This window comes from Salvia hispanica, chromosome 2 (assembly GCF_029641045.1).
Source record: "Salvia hispanica isolate PSC_SH4W2 chromosome 2, Shi_PSC_v1, whole genome shotgun sequence".
Lineage (NCBI taxonomy): Eukaryota > Viridiplantae > Streptophyta > Magnoliopsida > Lamiales > Lamiaceae > Salvia > Salvia hispanica.
Window position 1 is genome coordinate 20211301 of NC_142693.1, and position 20974 is coordinate 20232274.

The 20974-nt window shown below is 35.7% G+C and overlaps 3 protein-coding genes and 1 pseudogene across 4 annotated transcripts; all 4 read left to right on the plus strand.

Annotated features, from left to right (window-relative positions):
• Positions 1-1501: 1501 nt before the first annotated feature.
• LOC125215651 (putative disease resistance protein RGA3) lies at positions 1502-8014 on the plus strand (annotated as a pseudogene). Its single transcript, XR_016134915.1, has 2 exons — positions 1502-6092; positions 7652-8014. The product of XR_016134915.1 is annotated as a putative disease resistance protein RGA3 (transcript).
• Positions 8015-9842: 1828 nt separating this feature from the next.
• Positions 9843-11756, plus strand: LOC125202733 (tetrahydroberberine oxidase-like). The gene is made up of 2 exons (XM_048101178.2): positions 9843-10368; positions 10806-11756. The coding sequence occupies exons 1-2, from the start codon at positions 9859-9861 to the stop codon at positions 11655-11657; spliced, it is 1362 nt and encodes a 453-aa protein (XP_047957135.1). The 5' UTR covers positions 9843-9858; the 3' UTR covers positions 11658-11756.
• Positions 11757-13573: 1817 nt separating this feature from the next.
• On the plus strand, positions 13574-15913 carry LOC125211413 (tetrahydroberberine oxidase-like). The gene is made up of 2 exons (XM_048111190.2): positions 13574-14403; positions 14823-15913. The coding sequence occupies exons 1-2, from the start codon at positions 13687-13689 to the stop codon at positions 15705-15707; spliced, it is 1602 nt and encodes a 533-aa protein (XP_047967147.1). The 5' UTR covers positions 13574-13686; the 3' UTR covers positions 15708-15913.
• Positions 15914-18355: 2442 nt separating this feature from the next.
• Positions 18356-20108, plus strand: LOC125219830 (tetrahydroberberine oxidase-like). The gene has a single exon (XM_048121906.2). The coding sequence runs from the start codon at positions 18365-18367 to the stop codon at positions 19943-19945; it is 1581 nt and encodes a 526-aa protein (XP_047977863.1). The 5' UTR covers positions 18356-18364; the 3' UTR covers positions 19946-20108.
• Positions 20109-20974: the final 866 nt, after the last annotated feature.

Below are 20974 nucleotides of genomic sequence, written 5' to 3' on the forward strand. Positions count from 1 at the left end.
AGATAAAATTTACTCTCTCAATCAATAGTCCTATTTTTTCGTTATTAATCATTTTAATAATTAATCATTTTCTATTTTAATAATTTTCTCATTCTAATAAAATGAGTCACATTGTTCAATTATGTTAATCACTTCGGAGTTAAATTAATTATGTCAGTCCAAGCATTTAAATTTCCAGCCCACAATCTGGCAAAACAGTCGGCCCATTTATTTAAACAACTCCAACCCCACTAAACATTAGTTTCAACATATAACAATTTAATAGGCCCATCTTAAGAAATTTCCCTTGTGCAAAAACTAAATACATGTTCCAAACAAAAATTAATTGGTCTAGTTGGCCATGAAAATCAAATTCCCAGCCCAAGTAAAATACTTCCCAATCAAGATCAAGAGCAGGTCGTATCAAAAAAACTACTCCCTCTGTCCCGCTCAAGATGACTCGTTTTTCTTTTTAGTTTGTCACAACTAAAATGACACATTTCATTTTTTGGTAACTTTCTCTCTTCAATTAATACACTCAACCACTTTTTCTCACTCCTATTAAAATATTCATCTTTCTTTATCTCTCTACTTTAATACTCACACCCACCTTCTCTCTCTCCAATTAAACACTTTAGCCAATAACTCATAAAATACCGTGCCGGCTAAGCAATGTGTCATCTTAGTCGGGACGGAGGGAGTAATAGTGACAGAAAAAAACTACTCTCTCTATTTATGAATTATGAAATATTGCTCAATTTTGCCATTTCGATCTGTCCGCAAAATGTTATCAGCTTTGTTTTTTTACCATTTTTGGTAAATGAAACTCATGTTCACTTAACTCATTATACTCACATTTTATAATAAAAATAATATATAAATATGGGACCTAATTCCACTAACTTTTCCACTCACTTTTATTCATTTTTGTTAAAACTCGTGCCAGGTCAAACTTGGACAACATTTCGTGGATATAGGGAGTGAAAAATACTAGACTAAAACTTAAAATTGGATAATCTATAGTTCTAATATAATAGTAATCCAAAACCAATTTCATTTTTTATTTTTGAACGAAAATATCTATCTAGATTTAAACTAAACCAATAATTTTTTTTTTCAAATTTTGTTAGTAATAAAGACAACATAGAGAATATTCTTTTAAGTTTGAGTTTAATGTAAAAGCATCTCCAATCATTTTTACTAAACTCAAACTCATTTTAGTATAAATATCAAATCAAATATAATTTTACTCTAATAATTTACACCAAATTTAAATTTATAAAATTATTCTCTATATTAAGTCTTTTTTACTCTCAAAATTTTAAAAAAAAGTTTATAATTTTTGTTTAGTATAAACTTTAAGATAAGTATATTTTTCACTCAAACAAAAAAATAAGATTGATTATAAATACTACTATAACAGTTAATTACCTATTTCATTTTAAGTTTGAATGTATAATAAAAAATAAAGTAAAATGGTTGGAGTAAAATTACAATGCTAAAATTAAGCTGGAAATGCTTTGCAAACTTAAATCCCAACCCAAATCTCAAATTAGAACCAGAGTCTAATTCTATTCTCCGGCGGAAAATCAGCAGCTGAATCTCCTCCCCTTCTCCATCTTCTCACAATTTCCGAATCAACAGACACCAAACTCTTTTTCTCAAACTCTCGCCTCCTTCGACTTCATCGCTGCTGCTGCTGCCGCTGCCGCTGCCGCTGCCTCTCCATCTCCGAGCTCCAGCCGCCTCGCAGCCGCTGTCACCATCGCAACGCCCTCAGCAGCCCATTCACGCCAGGAGAGTTTCTCCCCCTCCTCTTTAAAATAGTTTAATGTTTTTTTCAAAAATAACTCGTGTTTTAAATCCAGCCTTTGATATTTTAATTTAATGATTGTGATTTGATCTCTAATTATACATTAGACTTTCCTGAACTCTACGTCTTCAGTTCCATAAGAATATGCATTTTGGATTGGGTATGAGTTTTAACGCACAATTGATGAAGTAAGGGGAATGAGTACTAGAGAAAAGAGTTTTCGGAATTGGAAGGTGAATATTTTTGTGGGATAGGCTAAGAATGATAGAGTACATATTCTTGTGGAATAGAATGAGTACTATCTTTGTTTCTCAAATATTTTTTTTTTTAAACTACATGAATTTTTAATTCATGTAGTAAAATAAGAGATGAATTGAATGAAAAAGTGATTAGTATCATTAGTAGAAAATGATATTCATATAAAAATGATAACCATGTCATTGAAAAGGAAAAATTCCCTAAATATAAAGTTTCTAGTTTTAATGTCAGGAGCAAAAATAAAAATAGTTGCTATTTCGATGGAGGTACTATGTTATTTGATTATCAAACCACAGTAGTACTATTAAAGCAAAAAAAAGCAATTGTCAATTTCTTGAAAAAGAAAAGCATATTAGAATGAATGGCTCCGGAGCTCTTCAGTTGCATATCTTATCCATTTCTTTACATTAGTGCATCAATTATTAATTTCCATTCCTAAACCATAACCCTTCTCTCTGAGACAGCTCTCAGCACAAAGAATGGAAGAAGCTGCCGCCGCCGCCTTGCTTCAAGTTCTATTTGAAAGCCTCAAGAATGAGGTCTCACTTGTTCGAGGTTTCAGACTTGAAGCAGAACAGTTAACTCAGAATCTGGACATGATCCAGAAATTCTTGAGAGATGCAGATATGAGTTCCGTCTCCGGTGGGGCTGTCATGAAGTGGCTCGCGGATCTCGGAAACGTGGGGTTCAATGCTGACAACGTTTTGGATGAAATCAAATATCATCAACTCTCCAAACATGTCAAGGCGGATACAATGAAACAAAAGGTATTATCATGCTTCTCATTCTGTCTTCATATTTCACGTTCTCGAAGTATGGCTCTTCAAATCCAACAAATCAATCGGAGTTTGGGATCCATTAACACCCTGGCGACCGGTCATGGCCTCACCATGAGACTTGCTGCTGCACCGGCATTGGTTTATGCTGCTCGCGAAACTGACTCATTCTCTCTTGATCCAATTTTTATTGGAAGAGATGAGATGAGGTCAGAAATAGTTGAACAACTTACCGCTTGTATCACAACTGATGAACCTATTTCTATCCTTGCCATTGTGGGAATGGGAGGATTGGGGAAGACAACTTTGACTAAGGAAGTCTTCCATTTTATCAAAGAAAAGAATCTGTTTGGGTCACATATTTGGTGCATGTTTCTCAAAATTTTGATCCACTCATTCTTTTCAACATAATCGTCAACGGATTGACTTCTCCTAGTCAAGTCGAAATTGGGAATAAGGAAGGTGTTTTAAAAAAACTTGAAGATGTTTTAAAAAATAAAACATATCTTCTTATTCTTGATGATATTTGGAATGAAAATGTTCTCACATGGGAAAAAAAATTTCATCCCATATTGAACCTTAGTTCTATGAAAGGTAATGCGATTGTTGTTACCACCAGAAGTATGGGCGTCGTTTCAATTATGAAACCACTTCATTATACCCATGGGCTGCAAATTTTATCAAATGAAGATTGTTGGTCAATTATCAAAGAAAAAACCTTTGGAAAAGGGAATGTTCCTTCAGCATTTGAGGCCTCTGGAATTAAGATTGCAGAAAAATGTAAAGGTTTGCCATTAGCTGCTAGCGTAGTTGGTGGAGTACTGTATGGTAAACCTGAAGATAAATGGCACTCAATCAAAGAGAATTGGCTTTCACGTAGTGATGAAAATGAGATCGCACAGATATTGAAGTTGAGTTTTGATAATTTGTCTCTACCATCGCTCAAAAAGTGTTTTGCATATTGTTCGACTTTTCCTAAAGGTTACGAATTTGAAACACAGAATCTGATTGAGTATTGGATGGGCGAAGGATTTCTTGAAGCTGATGGAAGCAGTGACATGGAATCTATGGGAGAAGAATTTATCTATGTTCTTCTACGCAACTCTTTACTGCAAATTGTAGAAAGAGATGCTTATGGAAATGTGAAAAGTTGTGTGATGCATGATCTTTTGCATGATCTTGCAGCTTCTGTGTTAAGAGGTTCTTTTAAGAAAGATGAAGATACCCAAGTTCGATACATGTTTCTCAAAGAAGATTCAAGTGCTGTTTTGGAAAAAAATGAAAAATATTTACGCACATTATTTTCCATGTATTACATTAATGATTACATGTTCTCAAACTTCGAATCTCTTCATGTTTTAACTTTTGGAAGTTGGGAAGTAAAAGAGTTGTCAAATGAAATCAAGAAGTTGATACATTTGAGAGTTCTTGATATTGAACGAACGTCTATTGAATATCTTCCGGATTGAATAGGTGAACTCTTTTACTTGCAGACATTGAGAGCGTGTAATTATGATTTAAAGCAAATTCCAAGTACTTTGAAGAACTTGAGAAACTTAAGGCATCTTTATATTAAGAAAAATGTAGAGTTGTTTGCCAAGATTGGTCTGTTAACTTCTCTCAGGACCCTAAAGTTTTTTAGGGTGGGCGACAAGAATGGCTTCAAAATTGAAGAGCTCGGAAGTTTGAATTGTCTCAAAGGAAAACTGCAAATTGATAACCTTGAAATGGTTTGTAACAAAGAAGAGGCTGAGAAAGCAAATCTATCTAACAAGCCAAAATTATTGGAGTTGTATTTGGGATGGCAGACTGGTAGAGAAGGTGAAACTACAAATGATGTGAATGTGTTGGAAGGCCTTCAACCTCACTCTCGTCTGGAGAAGTTGGAGATTTCTGGATTTGCAGGCAGAAGCTTTCCATCATGGGCTCGAAATATGGAAGTTGATAATGGACGTCAAGGTTCTAGGCTACCACTTAACAAGATGGTTAACATAACACTCTCCGATTGCTCAGAATGTGAAGAAATCCCAATGTTTGGGAAGTTGCCAAATCTCAAGTATCTTCGGTTGCAAAGATTGAGTAATGTGAAGTCCATAAATTCTTCGTTCTATGGATCATTGAATGATGAGACACGTACTGTTTTCCCAGCACTAGAAGATCTCGTGTTGGATACCTTGCCTAAGCTCACAGTGTTGAAGGGAATAGAATCAGTGGATGCAAGTGTTGTCAATGTATTTCCTCACCTTCAACACTTGATGATCGCGGATTGCCGTGTGTTGATGAGTTTTCCTACCCATTTTGGGTCTTCCCTCAAACATTTGAAGTTTCGTCGTATTGGCAGCTATAAGCCTTTGGCAGACATATTTCATACGGAATTAACGTTGCTAACAGATCTCTTTATAGAGGAAATACATGATGTAGAAAGTCTCCCAGGTTGGCTATTCTATAGTAATCCCAATCTCTCAAAGTTGGATATAAGGCTGTATTCCAATTTGAGAGAAATACCAGATGGTCTAGGCACCCTCAATTCTTTGAAAGAGTTGCGCATATCGGATTGCCCAAATCTGAAACGGATAGGAGATCTTGGCGTACAACAATTACAAGAAAGTCTCAGATCCCTTACAACTTTGGAGATCTATATGTGCAAGGCTTTGCTGTATTGGCCATGTGAAGTGCTTGGTTCCTCACTCAAGTATTTGGAGTTGGAGGATTTAAGTAGCCTAGAGAATCTACCCGAAATAATTGCCCGTCTCCCAAAATCCCCCGTCTAATACATTTGGCAATTGTTGGTGTTCCTCAATTCATGACCACTTGTTTTGATGAGATTCGGCCTCGTTTTCGTAGCTTGGCATCGTTAAGAATAGATGTCAGTGTGGGGGGATTAATGGAGACTGTTAATTGCATATTGCAAGGATGCAGCTTACTTAAACGCTTAGAATTGAAGGGGATGGAAAGTTGGGAAAATCTGCCGGAATCTATTCAACATCTCACTACTCTTTCTGAGTTAAAGCTGGAGAATTTTGGAATGGAAGAGTTTCCTGAATGGTTGGGAAACCTCTCATCTCTGAGGGAGTGGCGTATAAAAAATTGTAAGAAGTTAAGGCGTCTACCCTCTACGGATGCAATGCGGCGCCTCACTAAATTAAACTTCTTAAGTATTGAGGGATGCCCAGAAATATGTCCTGAAAAGGCAAGTGATGCAGCTGATTCTCAATGGCCCCAAATTTCCCATATTCCCTACATCCAAATTGATGGACGATACATCGGTGAGTTTAAAAATCTTTTCTTGGTTTGTATTTTGTAAAGAAATATTGGTCTCTAATACCATAAACTTTGGCTAAATTTAGTATTTACCACGGACTTTTTAAATTGATCTTAAATATCACAAGCTTTACATGTTGTTTCTTATTTCCCAATCCAAGCCAAACAAGATATCTGAACCGAAAAACTTATTTTACGTGGGTAACTATAAAATATTTTTATGATATTTTTGAATTCTTTTTAGTTTCGTTGCATGTAGGATAAAAAGCCACATAGAAAACCTTGTTGATTTAATAGCGCCAAATGGGATAAAATATGCATATAAGCGTGTTGGATATCATGATTGACATGCTATGGGAAATAATAAACAAAATTTAAAATTTATAATATTTAAAATCAATTTAAAGTTCGTGGAAAATATCAAATTTTGTCAAAGTTTATTATTTTAAGGACCAATATCCCTTTTCATAAACGGTTGCATGTCTATTTCCTCATCACCACTTTATTAATTTATAGGAACAATTATGTCCGTACATTTTTGTAAATTATCTACCCCCATAGTCACGACTAAGACCATCTCCAACCATTTACACCAAACTCAAATCCATTTTCGAGTATACGTCACACCAAAAAGTAGTTTTACTCCAACCATTTACATCAAATTCAAAATTTACACCATTTTTGGGTTTTTGTCTCACAATTTTTTTTATGTCTCTCACATAAAATATGAAATTGTGTTGTTTTGATATTGGTGCTACTAGGTTGGAGCCGGTCTTTTCAAAGTTGATATTCAATTTTATCTCATTATTTTAGGATTTTAATAAAAATGTCTCATCCTAAATGTAAATGAAAAACATACCATCGTTTTAGGATTTTAATTAAAATGTCTCGCGGTTGAATTTTATTTGCAGTTACCTTAGGATGGACATTTTCTTTAAAACGTTAAAATGATAAGACAAAATTGAATATTTAGATATATACGTACAAAATTTCTGGCTTTGTCTCTATGGTTTGTGGTAGATCATAGATGCTACTTTTGGATACTAATTTTGGATGTAAGTTCTTAGTTCAAATAGCGCATAGGAGTTGGGACTCATTGAGCTGGCAATGATCTTTAGGGTGATGATTATAAAGAAATAAATATGGAGATTTTTTGTTTTCTGATTGGAAAAATTCCAAATAAAATTTTTATTACTAAACAATCTTGTAAATAATTTATAACTAAAACGTTTATAATTTTTAGGTGCAAAATTGTTTTCTTATAGTACCATAATTTAATTATAAGTTGATAAAGTATATAAATATTATTAATGAAAAATGAACTTATATGTAGTGAGCTAGTAAGGTTTTATAATACTATATTTTAATGTGATTTGCTATTGTGCCATGGTCTTGTTTACTTGTTCTTTAACTTCTAATATTGTCTAGGGGATGATTCTAGTCTGGAGCTAGTATTATTTAGTACATCAACTTACAAAGTTAAGTTTTGACACACTTAATCCCAAAATGATTAATCTAACACTACTTTGTCTGTTTGTCACTATCTTTTTCGTGTTTTATATAGATCGTCGCCGTGCTGAAGAACAAAGCAGAAGGAAAGGTTCGTGTTTGAGTTTGAGTTGCTTCTAAAGAGTGAGGAGGTGAAGGAGTGTGTGCCCATTAATTTTCTCCAACATGATGTCAACATTTTCAAATTCCTGCAGGTAAGATTCAGTTTCACAAACAACCCCCTATTCTTTGATTGTTATATATGATTGTATAGTGTGGATATATATAGATATATATACTCTTGCGTTAGCACTAGGATTTTTCGTTGGACTTCGCTAGGTTGTGTTCTTGTTGTGGTGGTGGTGTTGTTGTTGTTGGACTCTTCCTTATCGTTGTTTGGTTGGAGCCTCTAATTTATCAAAAATTATATATAGGAGTATATTAAATTTGTGACTTTATTAAGTGATGGATTCATAATTTCGATTTGGGGTGTGCCGGACACTTTGTGTTAGAGCAATTGCATTGTGTAGCTGTTGAGTCATTGCTAGCAAGCAAGCAACGACAACTCAAAAGCAACGCAGATGGGGTGTGTTGTTGGTAGAGTGCCGGACTATAATCTAGAGCTGAGTCGTAGCCATAAGGTAGGTTGGCATAGCTAGGCTGGGAAATCCAGTGGATTGTGGCTGCCCGGAGGGTCCCAGCAGGTTGCAGGCCTTTGTTGGACCTGGTGCGGTGGTTGGTTTGGTGGCGGCAGGTTCCAATTCGAATTTGGCAGGTATGGTGGCAGTGCGGATAGGACCCCAAAGAGGGCCCTGGAGCGTAAAAGCAGGGCGCCGGAATCGGACCGGCGTTGCCTGTGTTGCTGCAAATCCACGAAAATCAGCAGCGTTAATTGAGGATTCCAGTTATCTGCAAATAACAACCTAGGACTCGTACATACTCCCTCCGTCCCAATAAATATGTAACGTTTGCTTTTCGGCACAAGATTTTATGCAGGTTTGTTTTATGAGTTAAAGAAGAGAGAGTAATGTAAGAGAGAGAGAAAAGTAGAGATAAAGTTATTTCTATTTTAAGAAACGTTTCATTTTGAATGGAACAATCAAAAAAAGGAAAACGTTTCATTTCTAGTGGGACAGTGGGAGTATATAACAATAATTTTCAATTTGATAAATTTGGGAGTTTTTATTTTCATTGAAAGTTCATAAAAGATGGGCCAACTTTCTAATAACCCAATTTATATGTTTTGAATGCTCAATTTAATTAACAACCCAAATTAGTTTGGCCACCCAAAGCCCACTTAGGCTCAATGTCCAATAAGCACATTGTCTGGGTTACTTAGGCCCACTAAATGATTTCTCCCCTTGTTTCCTTCGTACTTTTGCAACCATTCAATCTAAAGTAGCATCCGCCATCACAACGATCTCCTTGGCATTCTCGACAATCAAATTGACAACACTCTTTTCGACATTGGTCTCGGCTCTTCTCGTGTATGCTCGTCCGTTCCATATCGGCAGCTTCTCCTCAGCTTTTCCCTTCCCAAAATTCTCATTTTGTTGCTCGACGATAATATTGCAACTTGCAAGTAGTGCTTGAACTTATGGGTTATTTTTAATGGACCGTTTAATGGGTTATAAGGATAATGTCTTTTTTTTTTCACTTTTTGATTTTCTGGGATCAAAAGCCAACAGCTTCTTAAGAATATTACTCCCTTCGTCCTACTTAAGATGACACGTTTTCTTTTTTAGTTTGTCCCAACTAAGATGATATATTTCATTTTTTGGAAACTTTCTCTCTCCAATAAATACAGTTAAACACTTTTTCTCACCCCTATTAAAATATTCATCTTTCTTTCTCTCTCTATTTTAATACTTCCACCCACTTTCTCTCTCCAATTAAACACATTAACCAATATAACACCTAAAATCTCGTGCCGGCTAAGGAATGTGTCATCTTAGCCGGACAAAGGGAGTAGATTTTATCTAATACTCTTTGAATATGCAATTTGATTTTAACATTTGTAATTTTATCCCTATTGTGTGTTCTTAACACAAAAATAAAATAATATATAAAAAAAACTTATATTTCAATAATTTTTTCACACACTTTATTTTACATTTATTTAAATTCGAGTCTTTCAACTTGTATAATTAATGGCAAATGGAGAAAACAATAGTTATTTACTATACAATTAAGATTTAATTATTACTCCATTTATATAGATCTCCAGTATGCTGTAAGCATGAGAAATTTGGAAAATTATTCAAATTCTTTCTACAATGCATAATGAACTATTGTTTGACTTTGAACACTAAAACCCCAGAACACGAATCCCAGATCCCGCCAGTCATATACTGTGCCAAAGAGAAGGGCATGCAAGTCAGAACCCGAAGTGGGGGCCATGACTACGAGGGGCTCTCTTACGTATCACAAGTCCCTTTTATGATCATTGATTTGATCAAATTCAGTGAAATAACTATTGATGTTGGTGAGAAGACGGCGTGGGTCGGATCCGGGGCAACCACTGGTTCTTTATACTACAGGATTGCAGAGAAAAGCCCGGTTCTTGCGTTTCCCGCTGGTGTTTGTACGACGATTGGCATCGGTGGCCACTTCAGCGGAGGAGGCTACGGAACGTTGATGAGGAAATATGGCTTAGCTGCTGATCAAGTTATCGATGCAAGAATAATCGATGTTAACGGCAGGATTCTTGATAGAAAATCAATGGGCGAGGATATGTTTTGGGCCATCAGAGGCGGCGGAGGTGCTAGCTTCGGCGTCATAGTTGCTTGGAAGGTATTACACGAAATCTATACAAGACCGTTTACTTTTCATGTGTTAATAAAATATTATTTAATGTGTTCTAATTTTATGTATTACTTATATTTATTAGTTTACTTTATTGTGTTGGTTTATTATAATATATGATAGAAAATGAGTACTCCTTTCGTCCCAAGGAAGTTGACCCTTCCTTGCGCGACACGAGATTTTATACAGCTTTATTTTGTGTGTTAAGTAGAGACAGTAGAGTAAGAGAGAGTGAATAAAGTTAGATAAAATGTGTTTCTAATTTTAGTAAGAGGTCATCTTAGTTGGGACAATCCAAAATGAAAAGTTGATCATCTTCAATGCGACGTAGAATATTATTTTTGTTTAATATTGGACGTCCCAAAAATGGAAAAATGAAGAATGAAAAGTGTGTGACATATAATGGGGTTGAATGATTCCAACAGGTAGAACTGGTCGACGTTCCAGAAACTGTCTCTGTTTTCAACGTTGCCAGAACACTAGAGCAAAATGCTACTCAACTCTTTCACCGCTGGCAATACGTAGCTTCCGAACTCGACAAAGATTTGATCATCGGAATCACGGTAGCCAAGACGAACACAATCACCGTTTCCTTCTTCTCACTCTTCCTCGGTGGAATCGACAGACTCCTTCCACTGGTGCAAGAAAACTTCCCCGAACTCGGGCTGGTAAGAGAAGACTGCATCGAAACGAGCTGGATCCGATCAATCCTATTCCATTACGGTTTCCCCATTGATTCTTCAAAGGAGGTGTTGCTCAACAGAACTCAACGCAGCGTCACAAACTTCAAAGGAAAATCGAATTACGTGCAGAAACCCATTCCCGAACACGGGCTGGAAGGTATGTGGAGGCTGTTTAGCGAGGAGGAGGCCGCGGGCGCGTCCCTCATTATTTCCCCGTACGGGGGCAGAATGGCGGAGATTTCTGAATCCGCCATTCCTTTTCCGCACAGGGCGGGTAACTTGTACAAAATTCACCATATAGTATTTTGGGGCGAAGATGATGCTCAGAAGTCAGATATGTACATAAGTTGGACTAGGAGGTTTGACAAATACTTGACTCCTTTCGTCTCGAGGCGTCCTAGGGAAGCGTATCTCAACTATAGAGATCTGGACCTCGGAGTTAACAACGTTGTGGGAAACACTAGCTATGCTCAGGCAAGCGTTTGGGGGAAGAGATATTTCAAAGGCAATTTTGACCGGCTGGTTCGGGTGAAAACTGTTGTTGATCCCGAGAATTTCTTCAGGAACGAACAGAGCATTCCGCCATTGCATTAGTGTGTGATTCACTCTAGAAGAAAAAAAATAATAATAAAATAAAATTTGTAAAGCAAATTCTCAATAATTTACTTATTTTGTACTGTGTTTTATGCATTATTGTTTGAGTTGAGCTATCTCATTTTTATTATCTTTGTACGGTCCTCATTAAATGTAGTGTATTACTTTTGCTATCTTTGGTAAGTGGATCTCATATTCATATAACTCATTCCTTTCACAATTTTTATAAAGGTAATATATAAAATATAACTCACATTCCATTAATTTTTTCCTCCTACTTTTCTTAAACTAGTCAAATAATTTTTTAAAACCTGCACAGGTCAATTATAAGACAATTAATGGAAAAGGAGGGAGTATCTTACAACATCAACAGTTGGAGAGAGACATAGATCATGTGTGCCTATATAGTTAGAAAAGAGTAGATTTGTAATAGTGAAATCTATCAAAATTAAAGTGAGCTAATGTTATAGTGAACGAAGTTTGGAAAAAGTTAAAATTGACTCAGTTGCTGATGTGACAATTATGATAACACCGTAGTGGATGTTCTTGGTGAATGAATGTGCAATTGGAAAAAACTTAAATTGATAGCTAGGGTAGATCATCATGATATATCTTGTACAGAAACTGCTATACTATATATCATATGGCAAATTCATGAGTAAAATCATATCATTATCTTACTATAACTCGTTATACAGAACTTTCGGTCGTACTAATTTAAATATCGATACCATTCCAAAATTAATGCAGTATACCAAAAATTTACTGCATGCTGAATTTCCATACGGTATACCACAGTACCATTATAGAATATTATATTATAAATTTATTTATGTAAATATGTTCTGTATTTATGATAAAACTTTTACAAAATATATTAATGTCGGAATGAACGCAAGCAAACACGTCATCCGCTACTTAGTAGATGGCTTGCAACAAAACAAGACTATTTTCGATAGTTTTCGATTTTTTTAGTGCTCGCGGTGGATAGAATTATGCTGAAGCAGGGTTAAAACGGTCTAAATTGTGAAGGCTAGGAAAGTCATTTACAAGTCTCTCAGGGTTAGTTTGCCGTATTTGTTGTAGGTATACATACACAGGTTAAGCAATTATTTATTTATGTATACTTTATCTTTTGTGTTGTTATCTATTATCAACATGAAATATAAAATGAAATTAAAGAAGACGAGGCGTAATAATAATTTGGAACATTGTAATATTTTTCCAATACATAATTGTTTGAGATTGAAATATGAACAACTACAATTGACTAACTTTTATGATAGCTCAACTTTGGTTTATTTAATTTGATTTTATATCTTATTTTATTCCATGATGGTTATTAAAATATGGCATAACCCATCTAGAATTCCTTATGCTGATATATTTTAATTTATTAGATCTATTTATAATTTTTATGCCATTAAGTCCTTATACAAATGAATTGTTATTTAAGAAGTTATTTAATTGGATTTTTATTTAATGACTTCAAATTTTAATTCACTTTGCCTATTAATTAAATTTTTGTATCTCTTATTTATTTTGAAGATAATTCAGTTGGAATATTATTGACTAAATAATAATTGGAAATTTGAAAAATTTATAAGTTGATTATGACATGCGATATCAATATTTTTTTTTTATTTTGAAAAAAATATTATAAGAAGACCCAATGAAACAAAATGAATTAGTACAATTACCTAATATAACAAAATTTTGTTAAATTAAGGGCCTAATGAATCCACTTGTATCATTAGTACAATGACCTCATTAGACATCGATGACAATTAACAAGCAATAATATATGGCATAAAGTTTCATTGGTTCTGAAAATTTCGCGTGGCAATATGTCCGAACCACTAACTATTCACTCATAATATATTTATTAGACTATCTGAACATTAGTACTATAATATGCTCATTCATCTAATCCCATCTCTTTCCACCTGAAGATAACATGATACCTTAACTTTAATTCTTTATGTGATTGACTTATGCTTGTGACCAAAATTAAGATCATTTCTCAGCTATGAAGGCAAGTTTTTTCACCATCACTTTAATCCTTCTTCTGATTAATGTTTCATGCTCAAAAGAAGTATCTACTGATGACTTCCTTGAGTGCCTCTCCCATCAATTCAACAACTACTCTTCCATTTCCAACCATGTCTACACCCAAATCAACTCTTCCTTTTCTTCAATCCTATTGTTTTCCATTCAAAATCTGAGATTCGCCTCGGATTCTACTCCAAAACCACAAGTGATCATCACCCCAGAGCACGAATTTCAGATCCCGCCAATCATATATTGCGCTAAAAATAAGGGATTGCAAATCAGAACTCGAAGCGGTGGCCATGACTTAGAGGGGCTATCTTATGTATCACAAGTCCCGTTTGTGATAATTGATTTGATCAAATTAAGTGAAATAACTATTGATGTTGGTGAGAAGACGGCATGGGTTCAATCCGGCGCAACCCTTGGTTCTTTATATTACATGATCGCGGAGAAAAGCCCGATTCTTGGGTTTCCTGGTGGTGTGTGTCCGACAATTGGTGTCGGTGGGCACATCAGTGGAGGAGGCTACGGACCGTTGATGAGGAAATATGGCTTGGCTGCAGATCAAGTTATCGATGCAAGAATAATCGATGTCAACGGCAGGATTTTGGATAGAAAATCAATGGGTGAAGATCTGTTCTGGGCAATCAGAGGCGGTGGAGGCGCTAGCTTCGGTGTGATAGTTGCTTGGAAGGTATTACTCAAAAACTAGTAGAGTATTTTCCAAAAAGTCTCTGAACTTAACTTACTAGATAACACTATTTGAAATATTCTGATTTGCTTTGAATAAGAAAAGGGAATAATTTAGACCAAAACTGACTAGTAAACAACCATAATTACACTAGAATATACTATACTATTTTCAATTTGCGAGATAAATTTTAAAGCAAAATTAGTAAAGTAATAGCTGGAATAAAGAAAAAAAAATAGCTGAAGTATTGTTAATAGAAAAGGAGGTTCACCTTAACAGAGAGATAAATTTACAACAAAATAATAGAAGGTGATTAATTTTTCTGGACGACTCAAAATAGCAAAATATTAAAGGACTACTTCGCACATTCAATTTTAATATTTTGTATTTGTAGCATTCGATAGCTTGAATGATTCCAACAGGTAAAATTGGTGGACGTTCCAAAAACAGTCACTGTTTTCAAAGTCGACAAGAAACTAGAGCAAAATGCGACTCAACTCTTTCACCGCTGGCAATACATAGCTTCCGAACTCGACAAAGATCTACGGATTGGGATTGCGGTAGCCAAGGTGAACACCACCCAGCAAAGAAAGAACCAGACAATCAACATTTCTTTCATCTCACTCTTCCTCGGCCGAATCGACAGACTACTTCCAACGATGCAAGAAAACTTCCCCGAGCTCGGGCTAGTAAGAGAAGACTGCATCGAAACGAGTTGGATCGGATCAGTCCTATTCCACTACGGATTCCCCATTGAATCTCCAAAGGAGGTGTTGCTAAACAGAAGTGAAAGCAGCGTCACAAACATCAAAGGCAAATCGAATTACGTGCAGAAGCCCATTCCCAAAAAAGTGCTGGAAGGAATGTGGAGCCTGTTTCGCGAGGCGGAGGCTGCAGATGCCTCGCTCATCATTTCCCCGTACGGGGGAAGAATGGCGGAGATTTCTGAATCCACCATTCCTTTTCCGCACAGGGGGAGGAATTTGTACAAAATTCACCATGTAGTATTTTGGGATGAAGATGATGCTCAGAAGTCTGACAAGTACATAAGTTGGACTAGGAGGTTTGACAAATACTTGACTCCTTTCGTCACGATGCGTCCTAGAGGAGCGTATCTCAACTACAGAGATCTTGACCTTGGAGTCAACAACGTTGTGGGAAACACGAGCTATGCTCAGGCAAGCGTTTGGGGGAAGAGATATTTCAAAGGCAATTTTGATCGGCTGGTTCGGGTGAAAACTGTTGTTGATCCCGGTAATTTCTTCAGAAACGAACAGAGCATTCCGCCATTGCATTCAATTGTGTGATTGTGCTACTCTAATTTGATTTTACATTTTATGTTGTCTTAGAGTATATATGTTGTTATAGTAACATACTCTAAAGCAAAATACTGTGTAATACTTTACGTTTCCAATGTATCATTACTTTTGGACATGTGTAATTGTGTATTAAGAATTGTTATTGTAAATCTGTGAAGTTCACTATTGGGAATAAATTAGTTTTTGTAGAATGAGTAACTTGTAATGTAATGATTCGAAAATGAAAACATGTCATTTTTATTGAAAAAGGGAAATCAACTAATTGTTTTATTACCAAATTGATCACCTTTTAATTGCCTTTTTTTTAGACTCTGAGATTGACTGGAATTGTACTAAAACTTCTTGAAGATTTTGGTAATTTTCCCCATCTATAATGATTATCTCGGTTTTGTCTCTGTTTTTATAAGGGTAAGAAATAAGAAAATAAGTTCAAGCAAAATATAATATTGCCTCCTGAAAAATTATTTAATACTATAAATATTGATCCCAAGCTCAATACCTCATGCATATATTTTCCACTAAGGCGGCCGGAGTTGTGGCGGCGGCGGCGGGCAGCGGCAGCGGCGGAATGAAGGATATTTCCAATTGTCTTATATGAAATTGGTAAATTTTCATGGGATGATTCTACTTCACGATAGTTATTTTTATGTTTCAACTCATAAATATTACTCCCTCAGTCCCACTGAAGATCGACCTATTTTTCTCTTTGATATGTACTACCTCTGTCCCTGAAAATTTGATACATGAGTTTACTATTTCGGTCCGTCCCTGAAAATTTAATACACTTCACTTTTACCATTTTTGGTAGTGGACCTCATATTCCACTAACTCATTCCTACTCACATTTTATTATAAAACTAATACTTTAAAAGTAGGACCCATATTCCACCAACTTTTTCAACTCACTTTCCATTACATTTCTTAAAACCCGTGTCGGGTCAAAGTGTAGCAAATTTTGGGGGACGGAGGTAGTATATCTCAACCAAGATGACTCATTACTAAAATAAAAACATTTGTATTTCTAATTTATTCCATCTCTATTACTTTATCCTCTCTATTTAACACAAAAATAAAATTGCTAAAAATCTTGTACCACCCAAGGAAGGAGGTCATCTAGTTTGGGACGGAGGGGGTACTAAGTTATTTAAAGTTTCAGTCCACATTTGATGACCTGCTCTGAAATTTGATTATGTAAATCTCACTTTACAAGTTACAGTATTTGCTTCAAATATAGATTTAGAAGAAGATGGATACAATAGGTCGTCTATAAGACTATAAATGTTGAAATTTAGACATGTTTTGCACAATGTTTTATGATCAGTATGTACTAATAACTTGAACGAAAGAACATAAAAAAAATAACGTGAACGCAAGCGTTGAATCATGAATATAAAGTGATATGATTAAGTTTGAATGAAGAAAAATATTACCAATTAAATAGAATAATGGGACAGTTGAAATCTCAAAGTGATATGATTTAAGTTTGAATGAAGAAAAATGTTTCCAATTAAATAGAATGGGACCTTGGCCTTGTGACGACTTTAACCCATGACCTATAAGATTAATAATAGTGTCTTGCCCGCTAAAATTAAATTCATTTGCCTATAAAAATAAAGAGTGTCTTACTAACTAAGTGATTTAATTTGTATCAATAATGTAATTTAGAATACTGATATGTATATTTTTCAATATCACACTATCCACATGACATATTTAATGCCAATGAAATGATACAATGAAAATAAAATAAAAATTGTAACTTACGTGACAGTATGAATTATGAAGAGTGTGTCGCCGAAATTACGCATTGGGTCCATGTTCTATTTTATTTTATTCATTATTGTCGGAGTTGACAGTTTATATCACTTCATCGTATTTGATTTTTCATCTTCTCGTGTTCCACAAAGGCTATTAAATTATCAACACATGATGCATGGGATGACATGTGTATAAAACTAAGAGGTGGTCGGTCGGTGGTGCAATAAGAACATGTGTGGGGGCTGTCACTAACAATGTATGATGCGGTGGATTATGGATTCTGAGAGAAAGTGAATTAATCTACAACACAACAACGATCAAACTCGATTCCTTTTATTCATAGGATTACGGTTCATTACTTTTACCACTATGGTATCAAAGAAATTATATAGTGAATCTGTGACTTGACATTACCCTAGACTACTGTCATATTGAAGTGGGTAATCAATTCATGGTGAACTATGAGTTCAGCAACAACTTTAATAATTGAATTTAATAGAGTTTTTCGTTCAAGATGTGATAATAGTTCTTCATCTCAAATGAATAATCTATTGTCTAAACATAAAAGTTGATTATTCAAACATTGTAATAGTACTTCTTCTGTCCCACAAATATTGTCTTATTTTGATTAGACACGAATTTTAAGAAATGTAATGAAAAGTGAGTTGAGTTATGGAATGTGAGTCCTATTTTATATATTAGTTTTATAATAAAGTGTAATTAAGAATGAGTTAGTGGAATATGAAGTCCCCTACCAAAAATGGTAAGAAGTGAAATGAGACAAATTTTGTGGGCGGACGGAAATGAAAAATTGGGACAATCTTTATGGGACAGAGGGAGTACTATTTAAATGTTCATTTCTCATCCCTTCCCATTATCTCTCAAGCATGAAGACTAGCATTCTCTCTGTTGCTTTAATTCTTCTTGCTTTCATTTCATGCTTAGCCGCCTCATCTGCAGACAAATTTCTTGAATGTCTGTCCAAACAATTCAACAACTATTATTCCATATCCAACAATGTTTACACCCCAATCAACTCTTCTTATTCATCAATCTTGGAAACTTCCATCCAGAATCTGAGATTTTCCCCCTCAGATTCAACTTCAAAACCGCAAGTGATCATAACCCCAGAACACGAATCTCAGATCCCGCCGGTCATTTATTGTGCCAAAAGGACTGACATACAAATTAGAACCCGAAGCGGCGGCCATGACTTCGAGGGACTATCTTATGTCTCACAGATCCCGTTCGTGATCATCGATTTGATCAATTTTAGCGATATCACAGTCGATGTGGAGACGAAAACCGCGTGGGTTGGACCCGGTGCAACCATTGGTTCTTTATACTATCGGATTTTCGAGAAAAGCCCGGTTCTAGGGTTTCCCGGCGGCAACTGCCCAACCATTGGCCTCGGCGGGCACTTCAGCGGAGGAGGCGTCGGCCTAATGCCGAGAAAATACGGCCTCGCCGCAGATAACGTCGTCGACGCGAGAATAGTTGATGTCAGCGGCAGAATCCTTGACAGGAAATCGATGGGAGAGGATCTTTTCTGGGCCATTAGAGGCGGCGGAGGCGCCAGTTTCGGCGTGATCACCGCCTGGAAGGTGCAACTGGTGGATGTTCCAGAAACGGTCACTGTTTTCAGAATCAGCAGGGCGCTAGAACAGAACGCGACTCAACTGGTCCACCTTTGGCAACACATTGCTCCTAACCTCGACAAAGATCTGCTCATCGCAGTCGATGCTTCGAGGCAAAATGACACCATTGAGGTGTTGTTTTACTCTATGTTTCTTGGCGGGATCGACAAATTGCTCTTGACCATGAAACACAGCTTCCCGGAGTTAGGGTTAGTGAGAGAAGACTGCACCGAAATGAGCTGGATCCAATCCGTGGTGTATATAGCTGCTCGTTTCCCCATTGAAACATCGCCCCGAGTTCTTCTCAATAGAAACAATCCGTTTAAAGGATACTTCAAGGCCAAGTTGGATTACGTGCAAGAGCAGATTCCTGAGTCCGGAATCGAAGGCGTCTGGAGACATCTGCTCGAGCTGGAAGCTGGGCAAGCTCGTGTCGAGATGGTTCCTTATGGTGGAAGAATGGCAGAGATTTGCGACTCTGCCATTCCTTTCCCGCACAGGGCGGGAAACTTGTACGAAGTCATCCAGATGGTGACTTGGGACGAAAAGCAGAATGAAGATTCGGAAAAGTACATAAGCTTTAGCAAAAGGCTTGAGAGTTACTTGACTCCTTATGTGTCGAAGAATCCGAGGGGAGCGTATCTCAACGCCAGAGATCTCGACCTTGGAGTCAATAATGTTCGAGGAAAGACGAGCTACGAGCAAGCTAGCGTTTGGGGGAAGAGATATTTTAAGAACAATTTCGAGCGTCTTGTTCGGGTGAAAACTGTGGTTGATCCCGAGAATTTCTTCAGAAACGAACAGAGCATTCCGCCGTTTCACTCGCATTGAGATTGGATTGTGTTTCCGACACATAATGTTTCGTCTGCAGATTTCTTCATGTGGCAAATAAAATCAGACATCTTCTTTTGATTGTTTTTGGTTGTGGAAAATATGCATGTAATAATTATTTTTAAGTCAATTTTTTTATAACAAAGTGGCTTGTTTGTGGAAACTAATTTTACATGATTGTACTCGAGCATGGTCACAATTTTTTATCCTGAACAATATATTGATAGATTCATGTCCTAGACATTATGAATTGATGCAATTTTAATCCCAAAATATGATTACTTTATAATTTTATCTAGAACATTATCTTTTCTCTCTTTAGTTGTAAATATTATGAATTGGTTCAATTTGTATCCTAAAGAGTAACAAAGCCGTAAAATTTGAACAGTAGTAGGTTTAACTCATGGTTTTAGTGGCTTCTTGGTATGATGGAATGGAATGATGGAATGGAATGTATACTTCCATTCTATTCATTTACTTGGTGTGATGGAATGAATGAGTGAATGGATGAAAATGCAAAGAAAATCCAAGGAAATTGTCATTTCATTCCTATCTTCATTTCATTCCAACCTCTATTCAATTCCACCCTCATTCCATTCCATTATACCAAGCATGCCCTAATTAATTATATATATATAGTTAATTTTTATTTTTTATATATCTTTTATCAATTATTAATAATATATTGGTACTTGACAATATAATCTGAACTAACCATTTGAACTTTGAACATGAAATCATTTGTTTATCACAAATTAGTTTATTTTCGACATTAATATATGTCAGAATAATAACATGTATTGATGTATACCAATTAAAAATATCACTATGCATATGGGAGCATTTATGTAATACAAAATATTATAATGTCGCGTTGATCGCACTACTAATTAAAGAGTATGTTGACAACTTGCTTTTAAGTGATTCGATCTAATTCGTTTTTATTACAAAATCATTCAATTATGTTCACATGGATGCCATGTCAAGCAACTTTAAGCAAAAAATTTGATTGATAAACATATCCTCAAG